General features: G+C 44.0%; 1 protein-coding gene across 1 annotated transcript; it reads left to right on the top strand.

Annotated features, from left to right (window-relative positions):
* The first annotated feature begins 660 nt into the window (after positions 1-660).
* Positions 661-21,212, top strand: LOC139444801 (beta-alanyl-dopamine/carcinine hydrolase-like). The gene is made up of 10 exons (XM_071225763.1): positions 661-799; positions 8,097-8,195; positions 9,209-9,307; positions 10,934-11,056; positions 11,471-11,597; positions 13,200-13,295; positions 13,862-13,961; positions 17,654-17,815; positions 18,200-18,393; positions 21,049-21,212. Exons 1-10 carry the CDS (start codon positions 686-688, stop codon positions 21,156-21,158), a joined length of 1,224 nt encoding a protein of 407 aa, XP_071081864.1. The 5' UTR covers positions 661-685; the 3' UTR covers positions 21,159-21,212.
* The last annotated feature ends 3,617 nt before the right edge of the window (positions 21,213-24,829 follow it).

Below are 24,829 nucleotides of genomic sequence, written 5' to 3'. Positions count from 1 at the left end.
GGGAGAAAAAGGATTAACCACTGTGTTCGGTTGTTACCGAAAAATCTACACACTCGTGATTAATCTGTCACAATTAGAACTCGGCAAAGCCTCGTTCTAATCGTGACAGATTAATCACTCGTGTGTAGATTTTTCGGTAACAACCGAACACAGTGGTTAATCCTCTATGGAAACGTCATAGAACAAAGCTGATGACGTCACTATTGAACGTGACGTCACCTATTGACGTCATCTATCAAGCAATGGCAGGGCATTATCAAGTTACAGTGGCCTGCTCATTTCTGATAACAGGCGGGTGGTTTAATGATACTTCTATCCATTTTAGCTATAATACTATCCATTTTAGCTATAATATCTTATAACAACTGTCAAGTTCAACTCCCTCATAATGGTACAACGCTGACCTGGTCACACGGGCTTCATTTGTACATGTCATGCCACCCCCGCCCTGTCATTCACCCGATGAAGGGGCAAAAGTAGTCAGGAAACGTTGTGTACGTATAATTAAGAAGTTGTTACCTATAACACCCCTTGATCTAATAATAGCCATTTTCTCAATGCCTATAAACACTCCAACCCACACTGATGTTTCACCGTTACACACGTGTGAGTGATCTATCGTTTATAGGGTTAAGGTGTCTCGGAGAGAGCCAAGGTGTGTTAGCTCTCACCTCCTGTGTACACCATGGGAGTGATCAGCCTCCACGTGTTGTTGGTCGTCGTCGTCGTCGTTACCTCTGCTGGGTGTGTTGAGCTGTACACGTCCCGGGGAACGCACTACCAAGTCGGTCTGGATGTGGTGAGTCCAAACTCTAACTGGGGTAACCCATGTACCGCATTTCCCTGTTCGATTGACTATACGCCACTAATACATACAATCCCACACGCGATGAGTTGCTATGTACCAGTCATTTAGTCTTATACAAATCCACAAACGATGAGTTGCTATGTAACAGGCATTTAGCCTTATACAGCCCCACACACGATGAGTTGCTATGTACCAGTCATTTAGTCTTATATAGCCCCATACGCGATGAGTTGCTATGTACCAGTCATTCAGTCTTATACAACACCACACACGATGAGTTGCTATGTACCAGTCATTTAGTCTTATACAGCCCCACACGCGATGAGTTGCTATGTACGAGTCATTTAGTCTTATACAGCCCCACACGCGATGAGTTGCTATGTACGAGTCATTTAGTCTTATAAAACCCCACACACGATGAGTTGCTATGGGTACCAGTCATTGAGTCTTATACAGCCCCACACACGATGAGTTGCTATGTACCAGTCATTTAGTCTTATAAAACCCCACACACGATGAGTTGCTATGGGTACCAGTCATTGAGTCTTATACAGCCCCACACACGATGAGTTGCTATGTACCAGTCATTTAGTCTTATACAACCCCACACAGGATGAGTTGCTATGGGTACCAGTCATTTAGTCTTATACAACCCCACACACGATGAGTTGCTATGTACCAGTCATTTAGTCTTATATAGTCCCATACGCGATGAGTTGCTATGGGTACCAGTCATTCAGTCTTATACAACCCCACACACGATGAGTTGCTAAGTCTTATGCGCTTGTCTCCCATAAACCTCTTTAGTCATACGATGAGCTGATAGAAACATTTAGTCTTATATACTCCCACATATATACTCATGTACGCTCGCACGATGACTTGCTGTGTATGAATCATTTAGTCTCATGCAATATGCACGAGCGATGCCTCGCAACCTTCACACACACCTCTAGGATGTTGACACTAGAAGTCTTCTTTGAGGAAACACGGTAGCTCGGATGTTGGGGGTTAATGTCCGTGAGTATTCTTGTGTTACCGTGTATTTAGGTCTCTGTACGCCGATCAGCTGTCATCTTATCAAGACTGAAAATAGATTCTATATACCGCAGTCACTAGTCACTTACAAACACACGACTGAACCAGATACACATATACACACAGCCAAAGGAAACGCGAATAACAAACTTGTTGGTAAATATTTGAGAATTAATCATATTCAAGCGATGTTATATTGCGAGAACCGACGCTCATGCACGCATCACATGTGACGTCATAGATCCAAGACTCGAGATGCACCATTTGTCTCGTGCAGGATTAGCGTGTACAGTTTTGAAATCACGTGCAGCATATCATGATAAGAATAAAGACACTCTGGTAACACTTGACTGATTGTTAGTTTTAAGTTTCTTTGGTTCGCGTTTCTTTTGGCGATGAGTATATAACTCACCTGTTGGTAGGAATAGTGAGGTCGTCCGTAATGTATTTATATTTTTTGTAGATTTGTTTGTGTGTTGCTTCACTCAGCAATATTCCAGCTATTTGACGGCGGTCTGTAAAAACATCGAGTTTGGACCAGACAATCCAGTGATTGACATCATGATCATCAATCTACGCAATTGGGATACGATGACATGCATCAACCAAGTCAGCGAGCCTGACCACCCGATCCCGTTAGTCGCCTCTTACATAGATTGCTGAAGGCCAATTCTAACCCAGATGTTAACGTGTCCCCGGATGTTCACGTGTCACCGCATGCAGATGTCCCCGGATGTTCTCGTATCACCGCATGCAGATGTCCCCGGATGTTCACGTGTCACCGCATGCAGATGTCCCCGGATGTTCACGTGTCACCGCATGCAGATGTCCCCGGATGTTCACGTGTCACCGCATGCAGATGTCCCCGGATGTTCACGTGTCACCGCATGCAGATGTCCCCGGATGTTCACGTGTCACCGCATGCAGATGACGTAGGACGGTGCACGTAGTATCAGTCACTGGTTTCTCTGGTCGAGACCCGATTGTTTACAGGTCGCCGCCATAGGGGTGGAATAGTGTTGGTGCTGGTTGTAGGTTCAGGTGTTAATAAAGACCGATAATGAAGTCTTTGCCATTATTGTCTACGACCGGCATCACCAGAGCACCTGCACTAACTAAAACGCGGTTAAGCCCGGCTTACTCACTCATCCATCTATTTACTCACACACCCATCTATATACTCACTCACCTAACCTCCCATTTATTTACTCATTCACCCACTCACCAATTTACAGACTCACTCCCCCATCCATTTACTCACTAACCCATCCATTTACTCACTCACTCATCCATTAACTTACTCACTCATCCATCCATTTACTCACTCACTCATCCATTTACTCACTCACCCATCCATTTACTCACTCACTCACCCACCCATTTACTCACTAACTCATCCATTAACTTACTCACTCATCCACCCATTTACTCATTCACCCACCCATTTACTCACTCACTCACCCACCCATTTACTCACTCACCCATCCATTTACTCACTCACTCATCCATTTACTCACTCACCCACCCATTTACTCACTAACCCATCCATTTACTCACTCACTCATCCATTAACTTACTCACTCATCCACCCATTTACTCACTCACTCATCCATTTACTCACTCACCCATCCATTTACTCACTAACCCATCCATTTACTCACTCACCCATCCATTGACTCACTCACCCATCCATTTACTTACTCACTCACCCACAATCTACTCACTCACCCACCACTTAACTTACTCACTCACCCACCCATTTACTCACTAACTCAACCATTTACTCACTCACCCATCCATTTACTCACTCACCCACCCATTTACTCACTAACCCATCCATTTACTCACTCATCCACCCATTTACTCACTCATCCACCCATTTACTCACTCACTCATCCATTTACTCACTCACCCATCCATTTACTCACTAACCCATCCATTTACTCACTCACCCATCCATTTACTCACTCACCCATCCATTTACTTACTCACCCACCCATTTACTCACCCATCCATTTACTCACTAACCCATCCATTTACTCACTCACTCACTCATCCATTAACTTACTCACTCATCCACCCATTTACTCACTCACCCATCCATTTACTCACTCACCCATCCATTTACTCACTCACCCATCCATTTACTCACTCACCCACAATCTACTCACTCACCCATCCATTTACTCACTCACTCATCCATTTACTCACTCACCCACCTACTTATTTACTCACTCACTTACCTATTTACTCACTCACTCACCCGTTTACTCACTCGCTCATCCATCTATTTACTCACTCACTGAGTCACCCATCCATTTACTCACTCACCTACCTACTTATTTACTCGCGCACTCACTCACCTATTTACTCACTCGCTCATCCATCTATTTACTCACTCACCCACCCATGTACTCACTCACAAACTCATTTACTCACTCACCCATCCATTTACTCATTCACCCACCCATTTACTCATTCACTCACCCACCCATTTACTCACCCACCCACCCACCCATTTAATCACTTACCAATCCACTTACTCACTCACTCACTCATTTACTCACTCACTCACTCATTTTCTCACTCATCTATTTACTCACTCACCCATCCACTTACTCACTCACTCATATACTCAATCACCCACCGATTTACTCACTTATCCATTTACTCTCTCATTCAGTCATTCACCCACCCAGCTATTTACTCACCCTCCTATCCATTTACTCACTCACTGAATCACCAACCCATATACTCACTCACTCACCCATCCACTCACTCACTCACTCATTTACTCACTCTCTCACCCATCCACTTACTCACTCACATAATCACTCACTCACCCATCCACTTACTCACTCACCCATTTACTCACTCACTCATATACTCACTCACTCACTCACTCATCCATTTACCCACTCACTCACCCATTTACTCACTCACTCATATACTCACTCACTCACCCATCCATTTTCTCACTCACCCATTTACTCACTCACCCATCCACTTACTCACTCATTTACTCACTCACTCACTATAAAGCCCCGTTTACACGACCACGTTTACTTATATAAGTAAATATACTTAAGTAAGTATATATACTCACATAAGTAAAAGTGGTCGTGTAAACGCATTTGCTTACGTAAGCAAATATACTCCAGGACTAATTTACTTCACCTCAAGAGGTCGTGCAAAAGTATATTTACCTGGAGTATATGTGGTCGTGTAAACGCATAGTTCATTTGCTCACGTAAGTAAACCAACATCTAGAAAAGGGATATCAGCAACCTCTTTCAGCACTGCTATTAATAGCAGTGAAAATTGCTTGCATATTGTCTAGACTACTGTCTGGATTTCTTTTCCATACGCCAAATGCCAAAATGCCTCCAAGCAGGAAGGGCGAAATCTCGCGGCCAATCTTGGACTGATGAAGAGACGGAGTGTCTCTTGTCTGTCTGGAATGCGAAAAATGTTGAGGAACAGTTAGAGGACCCGAAGAAGAACAAAAGTGCAATATATGTTATGTTATCATAGCCCAGGAAATGAAAATGCACGGATTTGAAAAGAATGCTGCACAGTGCAAAATACGAATGCATACTTTGAAGAGGACGTACTGGGATTGTAAAGAGAATCAGAGGATTAGTGGTAAAGGTAGAAAAGTTTGCCGACACTATCATTTGTTGAATGAAATACTTGGACAGAGACCGTCCACATCTCCCGTCAAGGTGGTAGAAAGTATGGAGAGAGCACAAAGTTTGGCAAGTGATGACACTCCAGACAACAGTGAGAGTGATGAAATGGAGGCTGCAGATACCCGTGATGACATGGCTGGTGGTACTACAGGAGGCGGGACTGAGTTTGATGTAAGTGACGAAAATGAAGAAAACATGGATGCAGGAACGAAGAATGAGACAAATGACGAAGGAAGTAAGGAAGAAGGAAAAAAGATGAACAGAAGAGCGAATAAAAGAAGAAATTTAAGAAATTTGAGAAAATACAACGGAAGTCAAAGCTGGAGGTCACTCTTGGTTCGATATATGAAATCTTACTCTGAAAACAACAATAAATTTGAAGCATCTTTGATGTCACTTGAAGAAAAAAAAGTGGATGCCGAACTTAAGAAAATAGAACTAGAAAAGAATAAAATAGAGATTGAAGAAAGGCAGAAACGCGAGGAAAGAGACCACCAGTTTCGAATGATGCAAATGATTCTTGGCCGGGTAAATCCTCCCTCATCTCAAACATCGTCTTCTATGTTTGGTCCATCAACGTGTTGGAATAACCCTACAATCCAGTATGCTGCCTGCTCTACCCCTAACCGGCGACAGTCAACAGACCCTTCTGATGCTTCTTGTGATGAATTGCCTCACTCCTTTTATCAGCTTTGAAGAGTTGTGTTTGTGTTCCCGGATTTGAACAAAGAGCTTGATTTTTTTCATTCGTTAACTTCCTTAGCATAAGAGTGCAGATAAGTTAGGACTTTGTTTGTGTAGGCCCAGTCCGGCCAGAGAAGTCAACCATTGAAAGTTCTTTTACATTTTAAGTTTTGTTCTGAACCTTGCTATGAATGTCATGGTCATGACGAGACTGGCTGATTTTTTACAGAAATAAAAATAAAGAAATTTTGACCTGAATATATTTTATTAATATCTTCACAGAAAGGTACATGTTTACTAAACCCAGTTTTGATACATCAGTCAATGAAAACCTTCCGTAATTAATCGTTTGCTTTCAGTATGCCTAAAAATGTTCAAATTCAAAATCCTGTAAAGTACACTGAAATGTCATCTCTCAGTTGCTTTGCGCATGTCAGATCATCCTCTTGTGCATCATCATCATTTTCTTCATCCTCGGTGTCGTCAACATCCTCTACTTCATGTCCTATGTAGGTCTCACGGAGCATTTCACACAGGTTATGTACAATCACACAAGTCGTCAACACATTGCTAGCAAACTCAACGCCAACATCCATGCACTTCAAGAGACGACGCCATCTTCACTTTAGGCGTCCGAATGTATTTTCAATTGTCATTCTGCCAAGACTCAATCTGTATTTAAAGGTTTTCTGTGAAATTGACAAGTTGGCAATGTGCGTGTACGGCTGCATAAGACAGGGTTTGAGAGGATATGCTGCATCTGCAACGATAACGACAGACATGAACACCTGTTTATGTGGTAATATCAGTGGTTTTGAGCAGCTCGGAAACAAGTCATTTGTCTCCCCTTTATAGTAGACTATAGAACTACCAAAGACTCTCGCGTCGTGAACCCTACCCGGCCACCCGACATTAATGTCTCTGATGATGTATTGGTGATCACACAAAGCCTGTAATATTATAGAGTAATATCCTTTTCTATTTAGGTAATCACCATGAGCTGTGGTAGGGGCTATGATTGGGATGTGTGTGCCGTCCAGAGCCCCAGCACAGTTTGGAAATCCCCAGGTTTGCTCAAAAAACACTGATCACAAATTTCAGGTCTTCACCATTCGGAAACTTGACATACTTCTCTAGCAGGTTCTCGGGGATAACGTTCAGATCTCATGTACACATTTGTGTACGGTGGACTTTGATACACCAAACAGGTTCCCAATCGTTCGAAACTCTGCAGAACTAGCTAGCCAGTAGATAGCAATGGCCAGCTTGTGGTCCAACTCAATAGGGTCTGTGACATAAAACTCTTTAGTTGGCAGATAGTGTTTTATTTCCTCACAGAGAAAATAGAACGTTTCTTTTCTCATACGGAAATTCTTTACCCACAGTGTATCGTCAGGAGACCCTTTCACAATCGTATTCCACCAGTACTGAGAGCGTGGATTCCTCCACACACTCCTCTCCCGACATAATCCCAGGACTAACCCCACACCCAGAAAGTAGGAAACATCTCTCCTGCGTTTTTGTAGGACAAGCCTCATCGATGACATTTTCTCAATGACCAAAACTTCATGAGTGTAACAGGAAACTTTATTTACTCAGGCCTGACATAAAACACGTGCGAACACAATGTAAATATACTTTTACTTACGTGAGCAAATATACACCAGGAGTAAATATGCTTATGTGAGTAACATTTGGCCGTATAAACAGGGCTTTACTCATATACTCACTCACTTACTCATATACTCACTCACTCATTTACTCACTCACTCACTCATTTACTCATTCACTAACCCACGCATTTACTCACAGTGTAAAGCCAGTGCGGGCAGTGGGCTACTTTGACAGATCTGTTTCCTTGTCTGTTTTCACAGGGCCAGCATTTCCAAGGCGCCATACAGGAGTATTACGCCATGATGACAGATCTTCACACCAAGTTACTTCCCTTTGTTGAAACAGCAGGCGGGTCACATGTGAGATTCAACCTCGAATATTGCATACACTACCGTCATTAATATCGATATGGAATTTAAATCGTCATATCTATAGATTACGATCACTATTTTATCAAGTTGACATAGCCTTCTGTATATTGCTTATGGGATGGTCAGTAATATTAAGACAGTCAAGTTAACGGAGTCAGGCTATATATACACTGAACCGCAAAGGAAACGTCACCATTGATAGATATTTGAGAAACCTTATTTGTCCAAACACTGTAAACATACTTTGAGACATACTAAAAAGATGAAACTTAGCAAAACTGATCATCAAGGTTGAAATTAAAGTGTCAAATGTTCCTAATGTGAACACAACACCAGTCTCTGAGAAAATGGCATCACAAGTCAGTATTTCGTGTGTCCGCCATGTGCATTGATGCAACGTCAATACGTGGAATGGATGAGGCGGTTGATGAAGGCCATTGGCACTGGAGCCCACACTCTGGGGTGGGGGGTGGTGGACGTGTGGGTATTTCAATTTGACGGATCTCACGTGCATCAGGTTACCATGGCCGTTGCCGTGATGTGTTTGGGCGATCGGTTTTATTGTCATCTGCTTTGTTTTTTTATCATTAAATATTTTTTTCCGGACAAGGTAATGTTAATTTTTAGAAACTTTGCAAAAAATTACCCAGATATTGAAATGACAACTTTTCATGCAATGTTACTTGGGGTGACGTTTCTTTTGCGGATCAGTATAGTCTCTCCTCACACACGGTCTCCAGTAACAACACAGTCTGTACAGTCCGGTTCACCGCCACAGAGTCCTGCAGAGTTGCGTCCCTCTCACAAAGCGATCTTAATAGACTGACGAATCTCCTATACTATAAACATGGACACTTCATACTATATTTATGGTCCCTGCTTTAACATAGACTTGCGACAGTGATGGCACTAAGGGTATTTTATTGAATACATACATCTCTAGTACTGTACAGATTTTTATGCTCAGCTGATAATCCGCTTGCCTTATTTTCAATCTCCAGATCTATGACACATACTTGAGGATGGCAGAAACCCACTTCCCTCAGTATGTGGATGAGCTTCGTGGAATCGCAGTCGGGGCAAAACTTTCGTTTAAACAGGTTTGAACAATCACTGGTGACTTTACCAAATATATATTATTCGCATTTTATCATGTAGGTTTCATGTTTTAATGATTCTTACATATACTCAACAACAAAAGTTCCTGTGACACCAATATATTAGTGTATTTTTTAAACAAGTAAAGTTTGGTTTTCAATATTGTAGTACATGTATGGAATCAAGTCACAAAAACGCAACTGCTACAGAAAAGCCTGCATTCCATGCGAAAGTTGACTTTTATGCAAGCATTTCACTACCCAAGAATGGGTATAAAAACATGTGCGTTAACGGGATTCCATACGCATTGTTTAGCATCGTGCTGACAACAACCACTCAGAAAAACAACAAAATTACGCAGTTATTCAACATTACGTAATGCCACGCCTGTCCGAAAATGAGCGTCTGCGAGCCATTAGTATGCTTGAAGCAGGATTGAGTCAACGTGATGTTCCAAGACAATTTAACGTCCACAGGAACACCATTTGGTGTTAATGGCAACGTTGGCAACAGACGAATGCAGTCAGACACCATCCTCGGATTGGCAGGCCACGCATAACCAATAATCGACAAGACAACTGGATTCGAACAACACACCTACGAAATCGGTTCTAGCCAGCAACAGTGACTGCAAGAAGCATCCCTGGCCTTCGGCGACTATCTTCACAAACCGTACGTCGTCGCCTCAGACGTGCAGGGATTGTCGCCAGAAGGCCCGTCAGACGTCCCATTTTGACAGGAAACCACCGTGAAGCACGTCAACAGTGGTGCAGACAGCTACTACGCTGGACGGCCATGCAATGGGGACATGTTCAAACCCTGACGAGACCCGTTTTCACCTCAGCCACACCGATGGACGGATTCGAGTGTACCGACGTCGAGGAGAACGTTACGTCAATCATTGTGTCATGGAAGAAGATCAGTTCGGGGACGGCAAAGTTATGGTATGGGTTGGGATTACAACAAGACAGAGGACCCGTTTGATAGTGGTAGGGGGAAATCTCAATGGACAGCGCTACCGCGACGAGATCATCGGCCCTGTTGTTCTACCGTTTTTGTGTCGTCATGGCCCAGGCATTACCTTTCAACATGACAACGCCCGGTATCATATTGCTCGACTTGTTCAGGATTCTCTATAACAAAACAACGTGAATGTCATTCCCTGGCCAACTCGCTCCTCTGAACTTTCACCAATCGAGCACATGAGGGATGAAATGGATCTTCGACGTCAACCACGTGTTCCACAGACACTCCAGGAACTTCGAAACATGCTCCAGCAGATATGAACAGATATCCCACAGGACTTTGTGCGACGCCTGGTCCATTCCATGAGACGAAGATGTGTTGCTTGCATCGCAGCCAAAGGTGGACACACCCGCTATAGATTTGTAAATTGACATTTTGGCATGTTCATGGTTTTTATGAAATCACGCATTTTCTGAAGTCAGTATGGCAAATTAAACCATTTGAACACTTACATGAGTCTGTTATCTGTTGCGAACTGAAATTGTTTCAGATTTGGTAAAAAACATAACTTTGCATTAAATCTTATTCAATGTCGCAGGGACTTTTGTTGTTTAGTATATATATATACATCATATAGTGTCAGCGCCATGTAATCTTCTCAGGTTTTCACAAACCACATCTGGGACGAGTTATCTACCCTGATTGGCGTCAAACAGAAGAAGTCGTGTACAGATGTGTACGTGAATGACGTCGGGGACGAAGGGCCCACCGTGGTGACGCCACAGGTACGTACCCTAGCCCAGCATGCTTCTTACTCTGGTCACGGTGACCTGGTGTACCAGCGATCGAGATATCGAGTGTTTTCAGAGTTACCTCCCTTACATCGTTAACTTTCCTGCTTGTGAACCTTGGATATTAAAGGCAATGGCTGCGCTTTAAGCTTGTGTCGAATTATTTCAAGGGCATATACAATCTAGAAAGTAGAAGGGTTGATAGAATGGTTTGGTTTCAACACCGCTCTGAACAGTATTTAGGTTATATCAGTCAGCGAGAGGAACGGCTAACACCATGCTTGTCAGAGACACATGCCATTGAATAAAGTAAATAACGTTTATCAATAGCTGTGAGACATGTATTGCTCTCCCACGTTTGCATCAATATAAACTGAGGTTTGTAACGTATGTACTTCACTCATTTAGTTTAGTTTGGGCCACAACGAGGATGGGAGCCCCAACGCCAAGACTCGAGCCTACATCCTACACGCCATCATCGTCAACAACGTCACGGGGACGGTGGAAGAGGACTTTACGTCGTTCACCTATCCTGGTACACTGGTCTTCCATACGACCACCCTGCGGGAGATATCAATACCGTTTTTCCTAGAATAAATACACGGATCATTTCTATTAGCTTCCGCCAAATGTTTTTTAGAATTTTTAAGGCCCATTTTTAAGCATATTTATTTTACGGAGTGATCGTGCACACATGTATAAAACAGTAGCTTTTGTGCGCAGATGTACGGATTACGGTTGAAAAGCGGGAGTTAACTTGCAATAAGAAACATGATATGTGTACTGGAATTTATTATATGTATGTATTCGTAACCCAATTGCGTGTATCGATGCATATGATGTGAATCACTAGATTGTCTGGTCCAGACTTCATGATTGACAGACCGACGCATATAGCTGGGATATTGCTGAGTGCGGCGTTAAACAACCAACAACAAGCAAATCAAGCTTTCTGAAGTTGGGAAAAGTGGTATTTTCATTTCAGTGAACATAATACTTGATATTTCATTGCAGTGAACATAACACTTTAACAGAACTATTATCTTACAAGTGTTACCTCCTCGCTAATCCGGGGGCACGGGTGGCCCAGTAGTCTAAGGCACGCCAGAAACCTATGATTTTGGGTTCGAATCCCGGTTTGCCCCAATTATGTTTCTAGGTTTGTCAGCACCATACCCGTGCTCGTGGGTTTCACCGAAGTGGTAAACGTCTGAGACCTGCATCACTTCGGGCTTTCCTCCCACATTAAGCTGACACGCCGCGATATAACTGGAATACTGTGAAAAGCAGCGTTAAACCCAACTCACTCACTCACTCACTTCTCGCTAATCCCCCCCCCCCCCCCCCAAGCCCCTCTCCTTATCGTATATTTGTAATCATATCCACATATATGTAAAGTATTTTATTGACCTCAGATATTTTTGTGTATGTTTTTTTTAAGATTTTTAACACGCTACCCCACTCGTGAAATAACTTTGTTTCCCCTTCACTCGATAACACTTGACATTTCACTGCACTGAACACAACATTTTGACAGAACTATTTTCTTACAAGAGTTACCTCCAAGCAAATTATCTCCCCTATATCGTTAGTGTCTAGCCCGTACACAAACAGTAAACTTTTTTAATAATTTACGTTAGTTTCACTTTGACGAGTCAAAATAATGACCGGTGGTCATTTATGGAGTTTATATCGCTTCTTGCCGTTTGTTATTGTCTGTAAAATGTTTCCTTATAAACTGTAAATTTCGCTTTCGTGGATGAGTTATTTGAGTGAGTGAGTAATATTCCAGCAATATCACGGCGGGGGACACCAGAAATGGGCTCCACACATTGTACCCATGTTGGGAATCGAACCCGGGTCTTCGGCGTGACGAGCGAACGCTTTAACCACAAGGCTACCCGTCCGCCCCTTGAGTTATGTGGTTTGGGGTCCGAGACGCTTTATTCCGTTTTTTGTTAAATAGTGTATGAACTATAAACCTTTATATGCAACTGTGGCCATCGTGTACATATGTTTAGGTGAGCTAATTGGTCGTTGTTGTTGCCAGGTGAGCTAATTGGTCGCTGTTGTTGCCAGGTGAGCTAATTGGTCGCTGTTGGTGCAAGGTGAACTAATTAATCGCTGTTGTTGCCAGGTGAGCTACCCGGAGACGCTTACGGGTTCAACATCCACGGAGTCGTGCTCACCATGAACGCCGTATTGCCGGTGATCGCCGGTATTGGCGCCGTTCGTAAGTTTACATGACTTATAGTCTGAATAATATTGACATTAAAAAGTTTTATTCCTTTTATTCCTAAAATATGTATCATGCTAATCTACGTTTACATGATAGAGTTTTGACCCTAATACTTGTATGTGATATTTCCGACACTAAAACTTACTCGTCTGACAATCTTCTAATCACGTAACGTCACTCTCAAAATTATCGAAGTTTAAGATATTTTCATTAAATTGAATTTAGAAACTGCGAAGGGCACAATGCCCGAGTGAGCGGCCCGTCTACAGATGGTGCCACGGTAAAGGCTGCGATGTGTGTTCGCCCCCGGACACATCCAGTGAACATTTTGACAATGTTATGCAATAGTGTTTTTGAGCAAGTAATGACACACATAATGACCTTACTACAAAGAGTTCCTGCTGAAAGGCCATTGATTACAGTCAAGAATAACTTACCTCGGGCTCGGAATTTAAGGCTCGCCAAAGCCGGCATTTATGTGGCTAACGTGATGTGTGCTCATCTCATCTCCTGGCCAGACAATTAATTAACTCTCTAAATAATATAAATGCATGTTTCAGCTCGCGATTTCGTCCTCCGGGCCACATTTGCCGTGAAGAGTCAAGCAGAGCTGGAGTCACTGATCCTGAGTGAGGGCACGGGTGTGGGGTATGGATACAAGTAAGTGCAGGCTTCTGCCATCTGTATGTCGTATATCTTGTGAGGGCACGGGTGTGGGGTATGGGGTATGGGGTATGGATACAAGTAAGTGCAGTCTTCTGTCATCTGTATGTCGTATATCTTGTGAGGGCACGGGTGTGGGGTATGGATACAAGTAAGTGCAGTCTTCTGCCATCTGTATGTCGTATATCTTGTGAGGGCACGGGTGTGGGGTATGGATACAAGTAAGTGCAGTCTTCTGTCATCTGTATGTCGTATATCTTGTGAGGGCACGGGTGTGGGGTATGGATACAAGTAAGTGCAGGCTTCTGCCATCTGTATGTCGTATATCTTGTGAGGGCACGGGTGTGGGGTATGGATACAAGTAAGTGCAGGCTTCTGCCATCTGTATGTCGTATATCTTGTGAGGGCACGGGTGTGGGGTATGGGGTATGGGGTATGGATACAAGTAGGTGCAGGCTTCTGCCATCTGTATGTCGTATATCTTGTGAGGGCACGGGTGTGGGGTATGGATACAAGTAAGTGCAGGCTTCTGCCATCTGTATGTCGTATATCTTGTGAGGGCACGGGTGTGGGGTATGGGGTATGGGGTATGGATACAAGTAAGTGCAGGCTTCTGCCATCTGTATGTCGTATATCTTGTGAGGGCACGGGTGTGGGGTATGGGGTATGGGGTATGGGGTATGGATACAAGTAAGTGCAGGCTTCTGCCATCTGTATGTCGTATATCTTGTGAGGGCACGGGTGTGGGGTATGGGGTATGGGTACAAGTAGGTGCAGTCTTCTGCCATCTGTCTGTCGTATATCTTGTGAGGGCACGGGTGTGGGGTATGGATACAAGTAAGTGCAGGCTTCTGCCATCTGTATGTCGTATATCTTGTGAGGGCACGGGTATGGGGTATGGATACAAGTAAGTGCAGTCTTCTGCCATCTGTATGTCGTATATCTTGTGAGGGCACGGGTGTGGGGTATGGGGTATGGGGTATGGATACAAGTAGGTGCAGGCTTCTGCCATCTGTATGTCGTATATCTTGTGAGGGCACGGGTATGGGGTATGGATACAAGTAAGTGCAGGCTTCTGACATCTGTATGTCGTATATCTTGTGAGGGCACGGGTGTGGGGTATGGATACAAGTAGGTGCAGGCTTCTGCCATCTGTATGTCGTATATCTTGTGAGGGCACGGGTGTGGGGTATGGATACAAGTAAGTGCAGTCTTCTGCCATCTGTATGTCGTATATCTTGTGAGGGCACGGGTGTGGGGTATGGGTACAAGTAAGTGCAGGCTTCTGCCATCTGTATGTCGTATATCTTGTGAGGGCACGGGTATGGGGTATGGGTACAAGTAGGAGCAGTCTTCTGCCATCTGTATGTCGTATATCTTATGAGGGCACGGATGTGGGGTATGGATACAAGTAAGTGCAGTCTTCTGCCATCTGTATGTCGTATATCTTGTGAGGGCACGGGTGTGGGGTATGGGTACAAGTAAGTGCAGGCTTCTGCCATCTGTATGTCGTATATCTTGTGAGGGCACGGGTATGGGGTATGGATACAAGTAGGAGCAGTCTTCTGCCATCTGTATGTCGTATATCTTGTGAGGGCACAGGTGTGGGGTATGGGTACAAGTAAGTGCAGGCTTCTGCCATCTGTATGTCGTATATCTTGTGAGGGCACGGGTGTTGGGTATGGATACAAGTAGGTGCAGGCTTCTGCCATCTGTATGTCGTATATCTTGTGAGGGCACGGGTGTGGGGTATGGATACAAGTAAGTGCAGGCTTCTGCCATCTGTATGTCGTATATCTTGTGAGGGCACGGGTGTTGGGTATGGATACAAGTAGGTGCAGGCTTCTGCCATCTGTATGTCGTATATCTTGTGAGGGCACGGGTGTGGGGTATGGGGTGTGGGGTATGGATACAAGTAAGTGCAGGCTTCTGCCATCTGTATGTCGTATATCTTGTGAGGGCACGGGTGTGGGGTATGGGTACAAGTAAGTGCAGTATTCTGCCATCTGTATGTCGTATATCTTGTGAGGGCACGGGTGTGGGGTATGGGGTGTGGGGTATGGATACAAGTAAGTGCAGGCTTCTGCCATCTGTATGTCGTATATCTTGTGAGGGCACGGGTGTGGGGTATGGGGTGTGGGGTATGGATACAAGTAAGTGCAGGCTTCTGCCATCTGTATGTCGTATATCTTGTGAGGGCACAGGTGTGGGGTATGGATACAAGTAAGTGCAGTATTCTGCCATCTGTATGTCGTATATCTTGTGAGGGCACGGGTGTGGGGTATGGATACAAGTAAGTGCAGGCTTCTGCCATCTGTATGTCGTATATCTTGTGAGGGCACAGGTGTGGGGTATGGATACAAGTAAGTGCAGGCTTCTGCCATCTGTATGTCGTATATCTTGTGAGGGCACGGGTGTGGGGTATGGATACAAGTAAGTGCAGTCTTCTGCCATCTGTATGTCGTATATCTTGTGAGGGCACGGGTGTGGGGTATGGATACAAGTAAGTGCAGGCTTCTGCCATCTGTATGTCGTATATCTTGTGAGGGCACGGGTGTGGGGTATGGATACAAGTAAGTGCAGGCTTCTGCCATCTGTATGTCGTATATCTTGTGAGGGCACAGGTGTGGGGTATGGATACAAGTAAGTGCAGGCTTCTGCCATCTGTATGTCGTATATCTTGTGAGGGCACGGGTGTGGGGTATGGATACAAGTAAGTGCAGTCTTCTGCCATCTGTATGTCGTATATCTTGTGAGGGCACGGGTGTGGGGTATGGATACAAGTAAGTGCAGGCTTCTGCCATCTGTATGTCGTATATCTTGTGAGGGCACGGGTGTGGGGTGGGGGGTATGGATACAAGTAAGTGCAGTCTTCTGCCATCTGTATGTCGTATATCTTGTGAGGGCACGGGTGTGGGGTATGGATACAAGTAAGTGCAGGCTTCTGCCATCTGTATGTCGTATATCTTGTGAGGGCACGGGTGTGGGGTGGGGGGTATGGATACAAGTAAGTGCAGGCTTCTGCCATCTGTATGTCGTATATCTTGTGAGGGCACGGGTGTGGGGTATGGGTACAAGTAGGTGCAGGCTTCTGCCATCTGTATGTCGTATATCTTGTGAGGGCACGGGTGTGGGGTGTGGGGTATGGATACAAGTAAGTGCAGGCTTCTGCCATCTGTATGTCGTATATCTTGTGAGGGCACGGGTGTGGGGTATGGGTACAAGTAGGTGCAGGCTTCTGCCATCTGTATGTCGTATATCTTGTGAGGGCACGGGTGTGGGGTATGGATACAAGTAAGTGCAGGCTTCTGCCATCTGTATGTCGTATATCTTGTGAGGGCACGGGTGTGGGGTATGGGTACAAGTAAGTGCAGGCTTCTGCCATCTGTATGTCGTATATCTTGTGTAATAATTACGTATTTCCATTATTTGAAACCTTTTCCCACCAGAATCTGCCCAACACTGAGATCTAAATTGTATTTTCCAAAATGTTATCAAGTTGGGGACAAGTGATACTTGTTCAAATATATGCCCCCCTGTCAAAAAAAAGTTAACTACGGCCTTGGTGCTACAGGCGCCATCTCTCTACTGTGTCAAGCAATCACTATAGTTACATCATAATCATAGTCCCCCGGTCGCACCCTTCACCGTGCAATCCACGAGGGTACACTGCGTGTTGTTTACGACAGCCTCAACTACGGCAACACTCAAGACGACGTCCGATCACTGGTCAGCTACGAAGTGGCTCCCTTGGAGAACCAGCCTCGGGCTCTGGTCAGCAAATACACCGTGGGTTGCCATGGCGTCAACGACAACACCAACACCACCGGTCCATACTTCCACTTCAACTTGTATGTATCTTTACTTCTAAAGTCGGCCATCTCATGAGAAACAAGGCACCTCAAGGGTGCAACGTCTTTTGGGAACACTACAAAACATATATAGTCGACGATTAATGTATTTGGCTGTCATATCAGCTTGACGTAATTAAGTGGTATACATCTTGAACATTCTTCTGTTCCTGATGGCCCGGGGCGTCAGTCGTCTATGACTCCGTAATTCGCGTGGCAGAATTGCGTCCCTTGGGTACGCCAGAAACCTATGATCGTGGGTTCGAATCCCGGTTCGCCCCGATTATGTTTCAAGTTTTCTCAGCACAATGCCCGTGCTCGTCAGTTTCAGCCACACAACTCACTCTTCTGTTCGTGCACCTGCAAGTCGAGTTTGTGATTCAGGTACAACCACACGGATGTTGTACAGATGACGTCACAGTTGACCAGCTCCTACCACCGCCAAGCTCGTGTAGCCCAGATACCGGAAGTGCGGAACACACAGGGCGCCCTCTACGTCCTGGGCGACACGCACGACCCCGACTACCCCATCTACAGGACAGCCAGGCCCACTGACGAGTTCTCCACGCTAACCACGGGTACTCGTGACCAACTCGTGTTATTCTGGGACAAGCGACTGGGTTCCGTCTAAGTGCAAACGGGCATAGCTAAAAGAATTGTCCAAACGTTGCGTAATGATTCACGCATAGTTTCCCCCGACATGCCATATATACTGAACCAAATTAAAAACTTCACAATCCTAAAAATTTAACATTTTGACAAGTTATCATTGTGGGCCTTTATTGTGTATTAAAACAGTAATGGCCACGTATTGTCCTCAGATAACACCCGTTTTTGTGCAGGTGAATCGATCAAAATCATGTGCACAGCACTATAGTGGCAAAAGTGTTTTTTCACGTGCAACTGGTCACGTGGCCATAATACCGCACGTGTTTTCAGCCATACTTGTTAGCAGTCATTAACAAAAAAAAGTTGGTTGGTTGGTTGGTTTGTTGTTTAACGCCGCACTCAGCAATATTCCAGCTATATGACGGCGGTCTGTAAATAATCGAGTCTGGACCAGACAATCTAGTAATTAATATCATGAGCATCGATCCACGCAATTGGGATCGATGACATGCATCAACCAAGCCAGCGAGCCTGACCACTCGATCCCGTAACAAAAAAAGAAAAACACAAGAAAACAAAAGTCTTTACGGCAATTTGTCATGCCACGCCTTTCAAATGTGCAACGTGAACGTGCCATCGGCATGTTGCAGACGGGAACGTCCGTAGCTGAAGTCGCAAGGACGATGGGTTGTAGTCGACGGACTGTTTATGATTTACAGACGCGTCTACAGCAAACGGGTACCACCGCTGATCGCCCTCGGCCAGGTCGACCACGCGTGACATCACATGCAGAGGGTCGTCAGATTGTCTTACGTCACCTCCGTAACCGATTTTTGACGGCTACATTAACCAGAAATGAACTGTTTAGGGGTAGACTGAGTGCGCAAACTGTTCGAAACCGTCTAAGAACTGCTCACCTTCAAACACAACGGCCATACTGCGGGCCGATTCTGACTCAATTACACAGACGTCAGCGTCAATTGCGGGCACAGCGACACTTACGATGGACTCAGAGGAATTGGAATCAAGTCCTCTTCAGTGATGAATCCCGATTTAATTTTCGATTTGCTGATGGTAGGGAGAGGGTGTGGAGGCGCCGTCATGAACGTTACGCCCAGTGTTGTGTACAGGAAGTTGACTGATTTCGAGGCGGAAGTGTCATGGTGTGGGGTGCTTTCTGTGGCAATGCACGTTCCAGGCTTCTTGTCATCCGTGGCAACCTTGACGCTGCTGCTTACCGCGACCAGGTACTGGCACCAGAACTTCTGCCTTTAATGGCAGCACATGGATCCGGTTTGATCTTCCAACACGACAATGCCAGACCCCACACAGAAATTTTGACAGGGAATTTCCTTCAGAATGTGGGAGTCAACGTCATGGACTGGCCGTCAAGGTCTCCCGACCTCAATCCCATCGAACACGTCTGGGATGCTCTTGGCAGAAGTCTGCGCACTCTCCAGAACCAACCACAGAATTTGCAAGATCTTGGCACCATTTTGCAGCAACAATGGCGTCGTGCTCCCAATCATGTGTTCACAAGCATCGCAAGGTCCATGCGGAGGCGTTGTGTGGCAGTTGTCAACGCACATGGTGGCCATACACGCTACTGAACTTGTGTGCCATCAGATTCTCGTACTTGGGACTTATGATTTAAACTGTTGATGTTATTACCGAATACCGTAGGTGATGGAACAAATTATGGTTACCACCGTTAATTAAAATCCTTCTTTGGACATTAATGATTAAAAATTACCTTCTCTGATACATTTGTCCGTTGTATATCATATATGGGATTACTTTTAAAAATGTGAAGTTTTTAATTTGACTTAGTATATATTCCAGCTGCTACCGAACACACATCGGGACTTGCGGTGTTATAAAGTATGACTGAACACATTGTACTGTATCTTGGGTATATTTTCACATGCAAAACATTTGTAAAATATAAAATAAAATATTCCTTAGGATTCTTTGACCGAAGTATGTGAAGTCGTACACGCATTCTGATTGGTTTGTCGTATTTTCGCCAGAGACCATAAAATAGACCTATTTTATGGTCTATGTTTTCGCACATAACATTCAATGATAGGGGGGGCCAGTCTTATTGCAGGTTACTGGGTCATAGGTCATGACCTGTAGGTCATAGCTTCGGGACATTGTCGCAATCGCTTAAAATGTCGGATCGTACTGTTGATTTACTTTTCTTCTAAAGTGGAGAATGCGACATTTGGACATCGTAGAAATCTGGAAATCTAAAAAACTAAACCTGTCAAATACTGATACATTGGATTATTACTTCGCTTGAGCAGCTAACACGTCTGTAAGCTGAAATATAAAACACGTGCTGAATGTCAGTTCTTGAGCCGACCCACATCCGGTGAACCAGTGTCACGTGACGAGGGTAATACTGGCAGGTAATTGATGCAGAACTACTTGGACCACCTTTCTACAACGCGCGAGCAGATTTGGGTTTCGGTTGAGCATTACAGTCGATAGTGTGATGCTGTTATAACCAGGTTCCAGTCCATAGTCACGGTATTAGACTAGACGTGAAATTATTATGTATCTACATGTTCCACATTATGGATTTAATATAGTAATTTGTGGCGTACTTTTTATTCCAGCTTTCTTAAACCTAGTGCACTGTCGCCTGTACATCTACGTGGACAACCCCTTTACCGGAAGTCGGCCTTTCATGAACTTGACCCTTCCAGCAGGGCGCCAGTGTCACTGACCTTTGTATCTGTCATATATTGGAGACAATGACATGAGTATATATTAAAGTGTCTAAGGCAACATATTTCCTTTCTAATTGATCTCTGGTGAGTCTCCCTGTCCATGCAGGGCCAGACAACCTGGTGATTGACATCATGAGCCTCGGTTCACGCAGTTGGGATACGATGACATGCATCAACCAAGTCGGCGAGTCTGACCACCCGATCCTGTTAGTCGCCTCTTACGACAAGCATAGTCGCCACAAACAACAAGCATTGTCGCCTTTCACGGCAAGCATGGGTTGATGAAGACCTATTCTACTCTGGATCTTCACGGGTCAGTAATGGTAATGTGATAGTGCTTGACGAAGTATGACATCTCACATTCGGCTATTTCCGTCATGCCCGGGAAAAAAGATGCCAGCGCCGTCTGTTGGCCGATTGGTCAAAGGGACAAGCAGCATGGGATCAAAGCACTGTTGTTGACCCTGTAGGATCCAACTGACATCTCAAATGTTCACAGCCAGTTGAAAGTTAAAGGGGCACTGATCTAACGCCATTCCCCGGACTGGTTGTTGCCTTTGTTATTGTTTTTTCCCCCGTGAGTACCCGGATGATACGCAACGCAACTGAGCGTGACCAGAGACTGGGCTACCGTCTGCAAGGACAGCTAAATAAACTTGGAGGCTGGAGGCAATATTTGTTTTACGCATTTTTGAATAAACACTGATTGGTTAAATGTGATCTATAAAGATTCGACAATGGGCGCATGTTAATTAATTTCTTCAGCCTAAACAAACAGACAAAAAGAACGGCGGAGCTCATCGGAAGTCGTCATTTGGAAATACCCCAGATGGTTATAGTTTAATACTAAAAAAAAGTATCCATGCAGTGAAAGCATTTTCGGATTTCGGATTGCGTCGATAATACGATTACTACTCCCTTGTTGTCATCCACGTTTTCTCGTATAACCCTACACTTGTGTATTTGTCGTCATTCACTTGATGCTCAGTTAATGAATTTATTACAGGTACAATTAGTGGTAGCACCACTTAGATTACCTGACAAAGGTTCTCATTTGGCATTTATTGTGTCTGGGGTAATTATTCAATCTAAATCCAGGTTTGCAGTGAGGTGAAATGTGCGTTATGTAATATGCACGTGGCAGCCCAGCAAGAGATCAATGATCAGTTGATTTACTTTTTTTGGTAAATCAACGGATCGTTCCTAGTCATCAAAGGAAAATACGTTGATTGATTAATCACTGTTATCTTGCACAGTGGATATGTCAAAAGTGAGTGTTTACATGTCTAGGTTTACTAAAACAAAGGGAATACACTCATATCATGGCGTGAAGTGCCGATGTAAAAACAACATACTTTGTTCAAAGGGTTAACTGATAATACGTTGATTGGTTGCTCATTGTTATCAAACTCAGTGGATTTTTTAGGAACCCTGGACGTAATGAAAATAGTTGTCACGTGGCCTTTCTCAGCCAACCCTTGAGACTTGACACCTATGTGAAACACCTGAAACAATCCAAGTGATCAGTTGAGAAACGAACACTGGTTATAATATCCCGAAACGATATATATCTTTTAGAATATTTGATAGTTACAGAGACACGTGACATCGAATAAGTTATTTTGTATAACTGCAGATGAGTGGGATATTATTCCTTTGTGTGGATATTCACGGATACATTCCTCGAACAAGGAAGCTGCCTATTTATACACATAAATTTGGTAAGTTGTAATTATGGTATTTGCATTTTGTTTTCCTTCATTTGAACCGATTCGTTCTTGTTTCTCTACGTCTTGGTTGGGAAATTCTTCAATGCGCGATAGACGTTGTTTTCACAGGTCATTTCCTTTGTAAGCGTGTATAGATTACCGTCAATTTGTAAAATGTGATTCTCTCAGTCATTTTGACTAAAAAATCTGTCCAGATTGATTAAGACGATCAAAAGGGCCTACAAACATCACAACAGATTATTATGTAGGATTAGAAGCCAAACAACATAGAAATGTACTTTCAACGTAACATTTTCAGTCTCTTGGTGATGACATTAAACATCAAAATGTTTGGAATTCGTTATCATAATAATACAGATGGAAATGTTCTTCAGTCACTTGGTAAAATAACTGAATATTTAGACGTTTAATAAATATGTTACACATTTTGACAGTAAAAAAATATACACACTATAAAAAAAGCAATGCTCAGATGAAATATTTACTTTGTGTTGCAAGTCAAAATAGTGTAAACGAAAATCGCAAAATTACCAAGCAAGTGACATCAAAACTTCGTCACCATTACCGATGCTACCCACAAAGATACCTACATTTCCTTATTATCTCGAAAACTGTATTTCATTTTGTTGATCAATGTGACCATACGCTCTTATTACTACCGGTATCCATAAAAGTGACTTATGCGCTTACGAATGGCGCAACAGAGGTCGCGAGCTAGTCTAGATTTCTGCTATACATCCGGGTACTCACTGGGGAAAAACAATAACAAAGGCAACAACCAGTCCCGGGGAATTGCGTTAGATCAGTGCCCCTTTAAGTGCACTGATTCTATGGTGTGTTACATTCAAATGTTGGTGATAATTACTGACAACGAGTTACGACGTCGCTGACGTAACAAGCTGAACTGTTACTGCCATGTGTCACGCGTTAACTACCATGTGTCATGCGTTAACTATCATGTGTCATGCGTTAACTACCACGTGTCATGCGTTAACTGCCATGTGTCATGCGTTAACTACCATGTGTCACGCGTCAACTACCATGTGTCACGCGTTAACTACCATGTGTCACGCGTCAACTACCATGTGTCATGCGTTAACTACCATGTGTCATGCGTCAACTACCATATGTCATGCGTTAACTGCCACGTGTCATGCGTTACCATGTGTCACGCGTTAACTGCCATGTGCCATGCGTTAACTGTCATGTGTCATGCGTTAACTGCCATGTGTCACGCGTCAACTACCATGTGCCATGCGTTAACTGTCATGTGTCACGCGTTAACTACCATGTGTCATGCGTCAACTACCATGTGTCATGCGTCAACTACCATGTGTCATGCGTTAACTGCCATGTGTCATGCGTTAACTGCCATGTGTCACGCGTTAACTACCATGTGTCATGCGTTAACTGTCATGTGTCATGCGTTAACTGCCATGTGTCACGCGTTAACTGCCATATGTCATGCGTTAACTGTCATGTGTCCTGCGTTAACTGACATGTGTCATGCGTTTACTACCATGTGTCATTCGTTAATTATCATGAGTCATGCGTTAACTGACATGTGTCATGCGTTTCTTTACATGAGCCATGCGTTAACTGACATGTGTCATGCGTTAACTGTCATGTGTCATGCGTTAACAGTCATGCGTTAACTGACATGTGTCATGCGTGAACAGTCATGTGTCATGCGTTAACTGACATGTGTCATGCGTTAACTCTCATGTGTCATGCGTTTACTGTCATGTGTCACGCGTGAACTGTCATGTGTCACGCGTGAACTGTCATGTGTCATGCGATTACTGACATGTGTCATGCGTGTAAGAAGTTTAAGGTGTTTTGCGAAGAAATCAAAATGTTAACAGGTGTGAAAGGTGTGCACTTTATTTCAATATGCATTTGCGACTATATACAACGAGTATACAAATATATTCCCC

The sequence above is a fragment of the Haliotis cracherodii genome, unplaced genomic scaffold (assembly GCF_022045235.1).
Source record: "Haliotis cracherodii isolate W230 unplaced genomic scaffold, xgHalCrac1.p SCAF_10, whole genome shotgun sequence".
Lineage (NCBI taxonomy): Eukaryota > Metazoa > Mollusca > Gastropoda > Lepetellida > Haliotidae > Haliotis > Haliotis cracherodii.
Note: the sequence above shows the minus strand (reverse complement) of the source record. Positions and strands in the feature narration are given on the sequence as shown.

Coding starts and splice junctions, on each gene's coding strand:
- LOC139444801 (XM_071225763.1), top strand. CDS start 686: ATGGGAGTGATCAGCCTCCACGTGTTGTTGGTCGTCGTCGTCGTCGTT. Junction 11,598..13,199: donor TACGTCGTTCACCTATCCTG/GTACACTGGTCT, acceptor TGTTGTTGCCAG/GTGAGCTACCCGGAGACGCT. Junction 18,394..21,048: donor GTTCTCCACGCTAACCACGG/GTACTCGTGACC, acceptor TTTTTATTCCAG/CTTTCTTAAACCTAGTGCAC.